Consider the following 12,615-nt stretch of genomic DNA (forward strand, 5'->3'; position numbering starts at 1 on the left):
CAGAAGGAGTCTCCATAGGGTGAATTGAATTGAATATAGGATTTAGGCATTAAGCCAAGCACTGGGGCATCAAAGGCCATTCATCGCTATATAACGAAAGTCTCTCCATAGGAAGTAACCCTATCCTCCTTGGGGGAAAAAGGACAAATCATTTTCCTTTTCCCCTTTGGTCTGGACTGTGGTATCTTGAACTGCAGGTTCATGCCCAATCTCCACCAGAGGTCTTTTGCGAGGGGATGACCGTCTCCCCTTGCCAGAAGGACCCGCATGTGCGGAATCTTCCGAACTCCTCCTAGGATGGAAGGGAAGAGAGGACCCTGAGAAGAGAGGAGGCAATAAAGGGATCCTAGGTGTGTCACCTAAGGACTGGGAGCAGGGAACGACTCCTTTCATGGCTTGGCGCATTACATTGAATAAGGCGCTAAGCCATGGGGGTTCACGGGCTCCCGAGGAACTAAGGGGAAGGTCCTTAGGAAGGCACTCCTCCCTGGGATTAGGAACCTCGGCAAGTTTCCCAACCCTCTTGTCAGAGGGAGGCTTCCCTACAGGCAAGATCAGCACAGGCCTACCCCTAGGGATAGGATCTGGGCTCGGTCGCGCAGGCTACTGTTGTCTCTGTTGAGGCCTAAGGGGCTTGAGACTGATTGTGAGCACCAAGATGGTCGCACGCTCGTGCACCGAACTGTTGGTAGGCGGAAGGGTGCTCGTGCGCACGCCCTTCCCGATTGCACGCACTCGCAGTGCGCATAAGGTTGTTCGCACTCGTGGCGCGCATAAGGTTGTTCGCACTCGTGGCGCGCATAAGGTTGTTCGCGCAACAGGTTGTACGAGCGCATGGCGAGCAATAGGATGTTAGCGCATATGGTGCGCCATAGGATGAACCCACGCGCCATGTTCGCCATTTTGTTTGCGTGCGACAAGTCGGTCGTGTGCGCGAGAGCTCTCAGATTGGTGAGAGAACTCACTGCTACGCTCACCCACAGGTTCACAATAGCTTGTGTTGTGTGAGCGCAAACTATCAACACATCGAGTTTGAAAACTCAAGTCATAAAAAGCATGACAATGGTCACGAGAACCCGAAAGTTCAGCGTGAACTGTGTTGCGCGAACCTGAAGGATCAACACAACAAGAAACCGAAGTTTATCTGTCACAAAACACCGAAGTGTTAGAGTGACTAAAGTTACGAGAGCCCAAGGGTTCAGCGTAACTCAGGTTACGAGACCCCGATGGGTCAAAGTTCGTAACCCCGAAGGGTCAAAGTAACAAGGAACCAAGGTTCCTCTGTCACAAGTCCCCGAAGGATCAGCGCGACTGACGGTACGAAAACCGGAGGTTCAACGTTACCATCGTTACGAGAGCCAGAGGGTTCAGCGTAACAGAAACATGAAGGTTTTAAGTCGTGAGAACCCTAAGGTTCAGCACGACGGAGACCCGAAGGACTCCTGCGGTCATGAGAACCTGCAGGATCAACATGACGAGAGCCTGAAGGCTCACGATCATGCCAGCCCAAAGGGTGATTATCATGAGACCCCGAAGGGTCAACGTGAGGAGAACCAGCAGGTTCAAAAAGATGTCTCCTCACAGCCCAAGGAGAACATCGAAGGTGGAGAGCAGTTACCCACCCCTCCACTCTATGAACCTCCGGAGAGGAACGTTCAACAGACTCCGCCCGAGGGGGAGATTGATTAAGGTCTACAGATAGTTCCTCCACAGGGGAGGAGAGCAGAGGGGCAATCTTCTCTCTCAAACAAGAGATAAGTTCCCCCCCCCCCCCCCCCCGAAAGGGGAAGCTTGCCTTGGAGAGCCCTGCCACCGCCCATGGTAGGTTAGCTAACTCCTCGGCATCGGAACCAGACTCTCAGCCTGACCGACGGGCAACAGCACCTGCGCCCATAAGAGGAGGTTTGACCTTCGCAAAGGAAGGAGATAATCACCTTCTCTCTGCTCCCCTTTGGAGGAGTTCAAGGAGAACTTCCTTTGTAGGGGGACCATCGACGCCAAGCGATGGCCACAAAGACACCAGGTCTGAAAAGGAACAGGCGCTCCCTGGGGGAAGAGAAGGAGCCGACTCACAAGGGGAGCCGCCACCTTCGCCTATCCCACAGGGTTGACTTGGAGTCACAAGCCCTGCGCTACTGCTCAACTGTGCCCCGGAAGGGCCTGGTCGAGGATTAGCTTCGGGCAGAGATTTGGGCGTAGAGGAAGCAGAAGCCCGCAATTTCTTTGATTTCGAGGAAGACCCCGAAAGCGAAGATGCGCGTTTAGACTTCTTACGCACAAACCTCTCCCACTGGGAGGAAGGCCACTCCCTACACCCAGAACGTGTGTTGTCCTGTGAACACTGAGTTCCCCGGCAAGCCAGGCATAAAGGGTGTGGGTCCGTCTCCACGGACGACATGAAGGTACCGCAGCGGCGGCCTTCAATACCTGGACATGTCCGCATAGCGGGACAATAACCAAACACACAAAAGAAAAAGGAATAGTAATAAAGTCAAGGCAGTCTACCGAGCCAAAAGTAAAAGAGGTTACTCAACCGAGAGGTGTGAGTGAGTGGGGTAGCCAGTCTACCCCAACCCCCTCCCGCTAACTAGCGGATGGGGTAATTATCCCTCACTAAAATTTTCTTGGCTGGTTTTCAGCATTGCCGAAAGTAATACCCAATAAATAGCGAAGGTTTGTATCTGTGTCGGAACAAACAAATGTCTAGAATGATACACATACCTACCCCTTTCTGGCTTGCAGTTTCCATTACTTGATTTCTGGAAACATTGTTCCTTTATACTTTGAATTCTTGTGACAATTCTTTAATACCAAAAATTCTATACCTAGTGAATACAAATAATTCAATATACCAGCACTAGACTTGAAAACAAATGGTTAATAATACAACCTTCTACAAAAAATTTATATACTTAGATGTCTAATCTTTTAAGAGAACCTCCAAAGAAAATCACAGATTGGTTAACTACATTACAATATTTAACAATTTTCCCATAAAATAAAACTTTGTGAATTCAAAATATAGTATCAAATTGTACATCAAACCAAATAAAATGACTATCATGCACAACTTCAACAGCAAATAAAACCCCACTACAAAATTATCACTAAAGATAAAAATATGAAGTTATGAAATCTATCATGACCATTACAGCTCTACACACAGTACCAGATTTTGAACTCAAAGAAATGTTAATTTGTGAAACATATGGACTTAATATAATTAAAACTAGGTTTGCTTCTTGAGTTAATTCTAAAATTATGGAAACAAATATAAGGGGAGGAAAAATTAAATTCTGCTTAGTTATTACTTTAAACTACTGTATAATTTTCTGACCATTAACTGATCTTACCAAAATACTTAACTAAAAAACTAAAACAATAATATACATTGGAAGTTATTAACTCTAATCTACTTAATACGGTACAACATTTTCCTCTGTAATCTATGCTGAACTTCTCCTCGACGAATCATAAAATGTAAGACCTTGTAGATAGCTTTTTCAGGATATTTCTGTGAATAAAAATTTAGTGTTAATATAAGTTATATTTGAAACACTAAACCACATCTATTTATTTAAGCTGTATTACTGATTGTTTCAAATGTTTCTTTCAAATTGTTGTAAATCCTTCCTCCATGACATTAGTATAGAGGATGATGTTCAAAGTGCATTGCACAGTACACTGCAGATAATTCAAGAGTTATGCTACTCTTTGGGCAAGCCTAGAGTCAAGTGTGACTCAGTTGTCTCACTAAATAACTTAATAATTTTAAAATGGAGGCCAAATACAAATTATGAAACCACACATTTATGAAATATACACCTACCATTACTCATAATTTGTATTTCTATAAGCAGCATTATACAAATTAAAAAATAAATACTTAGTCTTTTACTCTAAATGTTTTTGTGAAGCCCTTCCTTTTTGGCAAACAAGTTTCTTTCATTTTCATATGTAAGAAATTACCCTAGCAAGCATTATAGAGAAAATATGCAGTCACATAGTTGAATAACTTCATAACAATTATATCACAAACCTCACTCAATGTCATATAATAAAGATTATGCTAAGGACTAGAAAAATACAATACACTTAAAATGACATTTTTAAGATAAAATTGATATCAATATTTACCTGGATGATTTATTTAGCCTTAAACCTCCAAAACTGGCCCCAAAATCTAACCACATTGGTAATATCTTCGGTGAGGAATTTCATTAATTTTAGCAAGTTTTGTGCAAACCACTTTTGGGTTTTCTTCTTTATCAGGGAGTCTCAGGAGAACTTTATCATCCCTCCTTCAAATCCAGACAGAATCTGTCCTTCATGTAGTATCAGGATGAGTTGCATGGAGTATGATCCTCATGACACTTGTACAAGTCAGGTTGCACAAAAATCAACAAAATTAATGAAAATCCACACCAAAGATATTACCAAGAACATTAACAACGGCAATTGGTTGTTAGTAAGCCAAAAAAAACCTCCTGGGCTAAAAAAAGGCTTGGAAATTTAAGAGATTGTTATGTTTACAGCACGAGCGATCGTTCACATACCATTTTAAAAGGGGTGGCGAGCAGTTCAGCTAGTAGTGTTACAAACTAGTGGACAGAATAAGAGATAGCAGGATTGCCTGTCTGGTTAAATTTTGGGGCAGTTTTTGAGATTTAGGGATAGTTAATTACCATACAGTAATGTTTATTAATATTGTAAAATAGAGAAGGCGATTGAGCAACCATAATGCAAGCTTTTGGGAAGAAATTAAATATCGAGTTCTGACTACAACGCCTGGCACTTGAACTACGGATGCCTAAAGGCCTCTGGCAATAAGTAGTATAGCTGCAATACTTATGAGGTTCTTTGCATCTTCCAAGTTAAGCAGTTGGGAAAATGGTATTCTGATTATATTAATATACTTTTGTCTCTGATCACAACTTATAACTTTATATTTTTCCCTACCTTTACAAATCAGTCATTTAAAGAGGGTATACTACCGTGTGCAAGCTGGTACGGTTAACCGGTTCTGGTTTGAAGCAGGGAACCCACTTTAAGGGGACCACCCGCTATGGTGTTTGACATAACTTATAAAATAAAAAATTCTTTTATTGTTACTATGTATGCAGAAACATGTCGTACATGCTCTCCAGGAGTTTTAGCCAATTATTTTTACAAAAAAAGAAGATAAAGCAGTCTTTAAATGAGGACGTCATCCTTACTGTGTTGTCTGCATAAATGAGTTTGACAGAATCGTCTTTGCATGCTAATTTTTGCATTTATATATATATATATATATATATATATATATATATATCAATTTTTTCACTCATGATTTGAAATCTTGTACATCTGGCAGAAATAGAAGGCATTGGTAAGAGGGTAGGCGAACCCAAACTAAAATCTATGAGAAGACTAGCCAAGTTTCCAAAGGCGTATAAAAGTTACAATGCATGTGTGTTTATTTACTTGCAGTTCGTATGTATATTGCGTTTTCACAACGTTCTTGTGAACTTCATAGCAAGGCCAATGTTACCCAAGGCCAAAGAAACAACAATAAAAAACAGAGCAACAAAAAAGAACCAAGAGAGAGCGAAACATGAAAAAGAGCACAAATCTGGAACATTCTAACTAAAACTCTGGCAACAATGAAAGGCCGCTGGCAAATCATGACACACTTATACCAAGTGTATCACTTAGGGTTTAAATACCTCATTTAGGGAGCCTTCATGTTGGAATAAAAAATAAAAGAACAAAGTAAGGTTATCATCATAATGTTTTGATTTTTCTAATAAAAAAACAAAAATTTATAGCAAATCTTGGGGAGCTCATAACTCAAAAACATACTTATTCACACTTCAGTACGTTTTTCTAATGTATTTATTCTTCAATTTTAGAGAAAAATATCATTGAAGAGGAATAAAAATCCCATAATAGTTTTTTTTTTTCTTTTGTTTACCTTTTTTCACGATTATTTTGCGTCTAGACAAACGAAAATAAATTCATAAAAAAGGGAAAACAAAAACGGTCACACAGATTTATTCGGTTTATAAAGTAGTTTTTATGGTATTTTAAATAAAATTGGTGTCATATCAGAAGAAAAATGTAAAGTTGTTTTTAAAAATCATGATTTTTCCTAGTAAATCAAAGTTTTTATTCAAATGAATTGAAATTTTTATATGATGTAGGTACTATATGTCTAAAACATGGATAGAAATGGTCTATTTTGAATAATTAGAAAAAACAATGCAGGACAATAGCAGACGGTCCCCTTAATAATCCAACTGCGACTCATGGGGTGGATGCGGCAAGACTTAAAATTTAAATGACTCGGGTTTGTATAGCTAGGGAAAATAAAAATATCTTTAAAATTTATTATCTATTCCAATGCAAACCCAACCATCAATTAAAACGGGAATATTTCTTAGGTGAACTTCCCATTGGTAATCTGGCTGGCAAGCAACCAAGGATGAATGTGCAGTCAGGTAAGATGAAAAACAGTGCGTCCCATGACCCATGAAAAGCTTATAATAGGTCTTGGCTCATAGTGTTACACGGTATGATCTTGTCTGTGAATGGCACATACACTGCACAGGCTGTAATATGACCAAGGAACCTGAAGATAGCATTTCTACTTTTATTAATAAAAAAAAAAAAAAAATAAACTACCCATAACTAGCGAGCTTATCTGCAAGTGTTCAACCAGCATTAATATCGCACGTGATGATCCCAAGAGTGTGATGACAAAAGAAATGAAAAGGAAACCAGATATTCTACACTCATTCATACATACATAAATTATTGGGTGCATCTGTTAACTTGGACCCTATGCTGCCTGTCCTGTACGAAGCAGAATCACTACACCAATTGCTGGGTAGCTACCACAGATCCAAAGATAAAGGTGTCCAATGTAAATAGCGTGGTTTGTATTTCGGTTACGGAACAAAAGGCTCTTAAAGTTCTAGGTAATGGATATGGAACATGTCTTCCTTTTCAATAGACCTGAGATCTAACGGTCACTCAGATTGGCTCCCTACCCATTGTAATGCGTATGAAAACAGAAGAAATTCTGGAGAATGGACCTGCCATGGAGTAGGGCTTGCCATGTAAATTGCCAGATTCTCCATGATTCTTCATCGGCCATACCAGCTTGCACGCTAGAGTATGCCCATTTTAAATTTTGTGTTTTTACCTAAGAACAAATATTCCTTTATGAATCTGACTCTTCCAAAAAACAAGTAGATTTACTGAAGATTCAAAGATTTAGTTAATATTCTACATTTTTCTACTAGGATAAGAAATGCAGTATTTCTCATTACATGAATTAATCTCTATTCACATCAGGATCTCCATATAGCAGTACCAATTCGTGTGCCTTATTTAGCACACTTAACATTAGCATTGGTAGATAGTTCTACTAGATAACACTTGCCTCTCCTAGGGCTTACCCAAAGGGTTTATCTTAAAAACTTACTAAAATTTTATTCAAAATATAGCAAGTTATTAAATAACGTGACAATGGGAAAGTAAAAACTGCACTAATAATCACCTGTCTGAGAAAATCTTGGACAATAGCGTGTTCCGAGACCTGGGACCCAATAGCAAATCTTCTCTTCAACTGCTTTTCAACACGAGATAAAACTTCCTGGTCCTCTTCTGTTGTGAATCCCTCAACTCCTGCAAAAGTAAACTTATTACTCTTGGGTAGATCATTATATAATAAAAATCATATATGCAGCTCAACATCAGTTTTATTCAAGAATTGAAAAATTAAGTAAAAATGGGAAAGTATGAGAACTTTTCTTAATTTAATTATGAAAAATCCTTTCACTACACAAAATTGGGATACTTTTTACTTTTTGAAAATACAGATAAATATTTTACACTTTATAAACAACTCTGATGCTACAGCACTTTGTGATATACAAAATCTTTTTTAACAATCACCGCCTACAAAATAAAGATACCTACCTGTTAGGGATCCAGACATTGCTGCATCGAGGGTGGAAACTTGGAAGAGTCTTAAAGCTTCATCTACATCCCTCTCAGTGGCAAATGGTTCCAATCTCATTTTGGCTAAAGACTCTGATATACGGACAATGGCCTCCAACTGTCTGTAACATACATTAAAATACAAATGATTCAAGTTTCTAGTCTAAAAATCATGAGCACCACAATATCTCTCACAGAGAGAAAGAGAAAAAAAAATTATTTACATCAGGCTATTAGCAGATATTTCCAAAAGTTCCAGCCTAAAATTGATCCCTTTTTGTAGTCTCAACAATGAACTACAAAAGAACGAAATGGAAATGAGAACTCTCATTACATTCACTGCACAGCATATTAAAGACATCATTATTGCTTTTAATTTTCACAATCCCATTACTGTAATTTTACAAGAGCCAGAAAAGGTTAAAAAAAATGTCAGGCATGCATATGCAACTTTAATGCATCACATTGCATAGATAATTTTTCTTTTTTTCTAATTTCATCCTTCCCTCCCAGCTAGTCTGATGGGAAACAGCTATTAGTTTTGCTATTCTAGAGCTACTGCCAGAGAGGCTACAAAGGATCTTTGGCACTGTTTATACGGTCACTTCAGGCACAGTAACCTTCCCTCCCACACTGGAAGTGTATTTCAACTCTTTCAGTAATCTAAGTATTCAAAGCTTGGAAGACCCTAACAGTCTTTCTCATGTTTCAGAATTTTAATTCTTACAAGATGAGGAATAAGCTACAGGTCTCTTAACTGGATGTTTAGTTTTTTCTAGTGAAAGAATACACAGTACAGCATTTTGAGATTCTGTATTACCTACATGGCCCCCTTAGCAGTACTAGACAAAATCAAAAGAAAGAATTAACCCCTATACTACAATGACATTGTTTTACATCAAAACATGCCAGGTGATACAGACGATGATGTTCGGATACGTCATTTAAAAATATAAAACATATGGAGTTTAAAATTACTCATATAACTCTTATACCACATTATTATCTATCACACAGTTCACACACAGGAAGCTTCAAAAAAAGAAAAAAAGAAAAAAAGAAAAAAAAATCTCCTCTCCCTGATATTAGCCCCTCCTCCTTCTTCAGCTAACAAACGAAGTCTGGGATTCTAGCCTTTATTTCCGATTGTGTAAGAGCTTTTTTTAGTCTTTTTGTTACCATATAGAATCGCACCCCTATCCCTAGCCAAGGGCGACATTCCCTCTCTCAGGCATTACTCAAACCTGCCCTGAAACTACCCAGCTTAGATGTAGGCATACTCACATCTCACCCCACTACCCACTGAAACACTTGCGATACTAGTCCTTATTCATGGTTGTGTAAGATGACAAATTTGGAAGTAACTCGTAATTTTCCTAGCAATACAAACCTGCAATCTTTACAGTGAAGTATTATTTTGGCAAAGCTGAAACCAGCTGATAAGCTTTTTTGTCAGGGTATAACTACCCACCGCTACCTAATAGGGGGGAGGCGCTTCTCTCTCTCTCTCTCTCTCTCTCTCTCACCAGCACTAACAACTAACTATCACTTTTGTAACTGCGGAAGAACTTTCAGATTTGTATGGCTAGGAAAAACACAAACTTCAAAGTCTGTCCTTTGTTCCAGTGCAAAATACAAACCTTCCGCTCTTTGCTATGGAGACTCGCCTTTATATGGGTGGAATTAAGCAAACCAACTGGCTGGTAACTGTCCCGGGATGTCCTCTTGTGTTTCGTACAGATTGACCTTGAGGGATCTTTGCACCTCGTTATCCTCTTAGGATGACGACCTGGGCAATTAGTGCTGGGAATAATGTAAGTTTCTGTAAATATTCAAGTTAGGCTGAGCCTTTTACTAAATCTCAATCTCGCCCAACTCCCCGACTGGAAAACGGGGACATAAATACACACATATATCAGGTTGCCCAGGGCATGATACTCACCTGCAGATAGAAAACATCAGCTGTGAAGAGTTTCACGGATGCTGTGGTCCAAGAGAGGGAGGGATAAAGTAGGAAATGGCCAGTTACTCCCACATTCATCCCAGACTTACTCGCGGGTAACGTCTGCCCTCAACCATTAGCTACTTGTCCTACAAGGGAAATGGGGTGTCTAGACCCCGATTTGAGCAGCCACCACAGGACTATGGGAATGTGTCTAGGCTACTGTGGGTTATGTCTTGCAGGTAGTGGGCAGTGAACGTTGTTTGAGGTTTCCACCTGCTCGTTCAAAATACCTGCTGCACAGAAAATTCTTACCGACTGCCAAGGAAAGAGCCTGATAATCTGGGGTAGAGCTCTTCTCATTCTTTCGAGTTATAACTGCAGCACCCTTGTGCAGCATAGTAACAGTTGATCAGGATCGTCTGTTACAGACTGGAGACTCAATCTGAAAGGGCCAAAACCCCAGATCAGCTACAGATGGGTTTTGAGTCTTTGCAACAAACTTAGGAGCCCAAAGTGAGTGTGACCCGCCCCCAATTCCTTAGAATGGGCGACTTTGTAAGAGACCATGCAGTTCGGGGATTCTAGGCCAGGTGAAGAAAAGTAATCTTTGAAGCCAAGCCTTTGTCTGAGGCTTGACGGAGAGGTTCATAAGGGGTCTTTTCTATGAATGTAAAGACCTTGTCAACATTCCATGAAAGTGGTTTAACTTTTAACTGAGGACACAAACGCTCAAAGTTCAGTATGGGGAGCAACCAGCGCTCATGAACGCCATCTGATACTAGGAAAATCTAGCCAGCAAGAATCAGTGAATGAGAATTAGAAACCGGCAGCACTGAATCTCCTTTATGGCTAGACCCAGTAGCGTACGCTACTCTAACGCTGGCAAGGAGTGTTTCACAAACCTACCATGGAAACTAAGGCGAGGGTCTCTCACGAGGAAAGTCTCCCACAGATGAAGTTAGTCTCTTCCGCAGATGGGGAAGACAAACAACCTCTGTTGCTGCTGCTTGCATTTTTCCCTGCAAGCAGGGAGATGGACAGTGGCTGGTGGAGGAAATCTCCCTCTGAAGGGAAAGTTGCTCAACACCTGGCGGAGGTTAACTCTCCATCAAAAGGATAAATTATTCAACTCCTGGAGGCGAACCTATTGGCAATACGCTCTGCTTCCCGTCACCGAGATAAGGTTCTGTCTCCTGAAGTTAAAGGCTGATTTTAAGTGGTGCCTGCAAGACGTAGCTGAAGCTCGTTTCTGGGTTTACCCCAGAAGATCAATCCGAGGAGTTCTTGTCAGCATTGCTCATGTCTGCCCGTCGAAGCAGACTAAAGGTTGGGCGAGCAGCAGAGGTAGAGACCACAGATCTCTTGCTACCTTCCTTGCACGGGGAACCTGTGAGCCCCATGGAATGTAGCTCTAAAAGAAAGGAAATTTTTTATCAAGCTTTAGCCCAGTTGCTTATAACCGTAATCCGGCTAAAAGGATTTGGAGGGAGAAGAAGACTTAAGTCTTTACTCTACCGAGTGCTGGTGGGAGCGGGAGGGTTAACCTTCCGCGCTAAGTAGCTGTGGGTAGTTATACCCTAACCAAAAAAGCTTATCAGCTGGTTTCAGCTTAGCAGAAATAATACTTCCTAGTAAAGAGGAAGGTTTGTATTTTGCACTGTGACAATTCAATTTTAGTGTACTTTTACGTTGGGATATCTGCTCAAATCCCACACAAAGTACTAAATAGCATTCTTCAACTAACATTAGTTCTCAGTCCCTAACTCCAGTCCAACCAAAAACATCACAATGTTTTACCAGTAATGCAAGTTGTTAACAAATGACAAGATTTGTTGTTCTTATTACGACTCTCTCGAAGGCATTGTATGTATAAACATTTTGATCACTTTTATCAATAGTTTCTATGCAGTTTTTCACCAAATATAAAGTTATTTACATTTGTTGGCTTTCCATTATTGATTTACTACTATAATCATTAATGTTACAATTTATACTTACTAGATAGTATCAAGTTATTACAACAGCAATACAAACTATACAGTACAACAGGTGATGAAAAGGAAAGAGATGAAGCCAAGAACAAAAATGCTGCATTGTGCAGCAGCCTAACAGAGTTGAAGCCTGGATGTCTGTGAAAAATTGAAACCATGATGACAAAACCTATGATGCCGGCGAGCTAACTGTACTGTACATGGTAAGGCTGTCTAATGTAGACCCAAAGTCCCCAACTTTTTTCAATTTTAACTAAATTACCTGTAATTTACCGGAAATGATTGTTTCAACTATGCATTGTTATATTTAATAACCCTGAGTTTAACAAGGAAATTAACATTAATGTATCATTGTGGTCAGCAATACATGGATCCACGTGGGTGAAAGAAACAAACAAAAATATGGCATTCGATTTCATCAGCTGAACACTCTCTAATAACATACTGTATAATACATATAAATAGCAGAGGAAACAAAAATCTGTTTCACTAAAATGTGTCAAATACATAAAAATAATCTATACTCTGAAAAAATAATCTTCAATATTAAATTAAAACACGTAATTCTATTTCATCAGCTAACCAATAGTTTTAACAGATATTATTCATTCTAAAAAAAAAAATCATGATTTTCAAGAAGTTGATTGTGCTTTCTTAAATGATTTTTTGTACTTTTTTTAATTTTGGGAGCAT

At 39.7% G+C, this 12,615-nt stretch overlaps 1 protein-coding gene across 1 annotated transcript in view; it reads right to left on the minus strand.

Annotated features, from left to right (window-relative positions):
• Window positions 1-2,894: 2,894 nt before the first annotated feature.
• Window positions 2,895-12,615, minus strand: part of Mcm5 (Minichromosome maintenance 5) — a 41,221-nt gene continuing 31,500 nt past the window's right edge. The window contains exons 11-13 of the mRNA XM_068388125.1: window positions 7,966-8,108; window positions 7,544-7,671; window positions 2,895-3,514 (exon numbers count right to left, since the gene is read on the minus strand). Coding sequence (XP_068244226.1) covers window positions 3,413-3,514; window positions 7,544-7,671; window positions 7,966-8,108 — 373 coding nt within the window. The 3' untranslated portion in view covers window positions 2,895-3,412. The remainder of the gene's footprint in view (window positions 3,515-7,543; window positions 7,672-7,965; window positions 8,109-12,615) is intronic.

Source organism: Palaemon carinicauda, chromosome 1 (genome assembly GCF_036898095.1).
Source record: "Palaemon carinicauda isolate YSFRI2023 chromosome 1, ASM3689809v2, whole genome shotgun sequence".
Taxonomy (NCBI): Eukaryota; Metazoa; Arthropoda; class Malacostraca; order Decapoda; family Palaemonidae; genus Palaemon; species Palaemon carinicauda.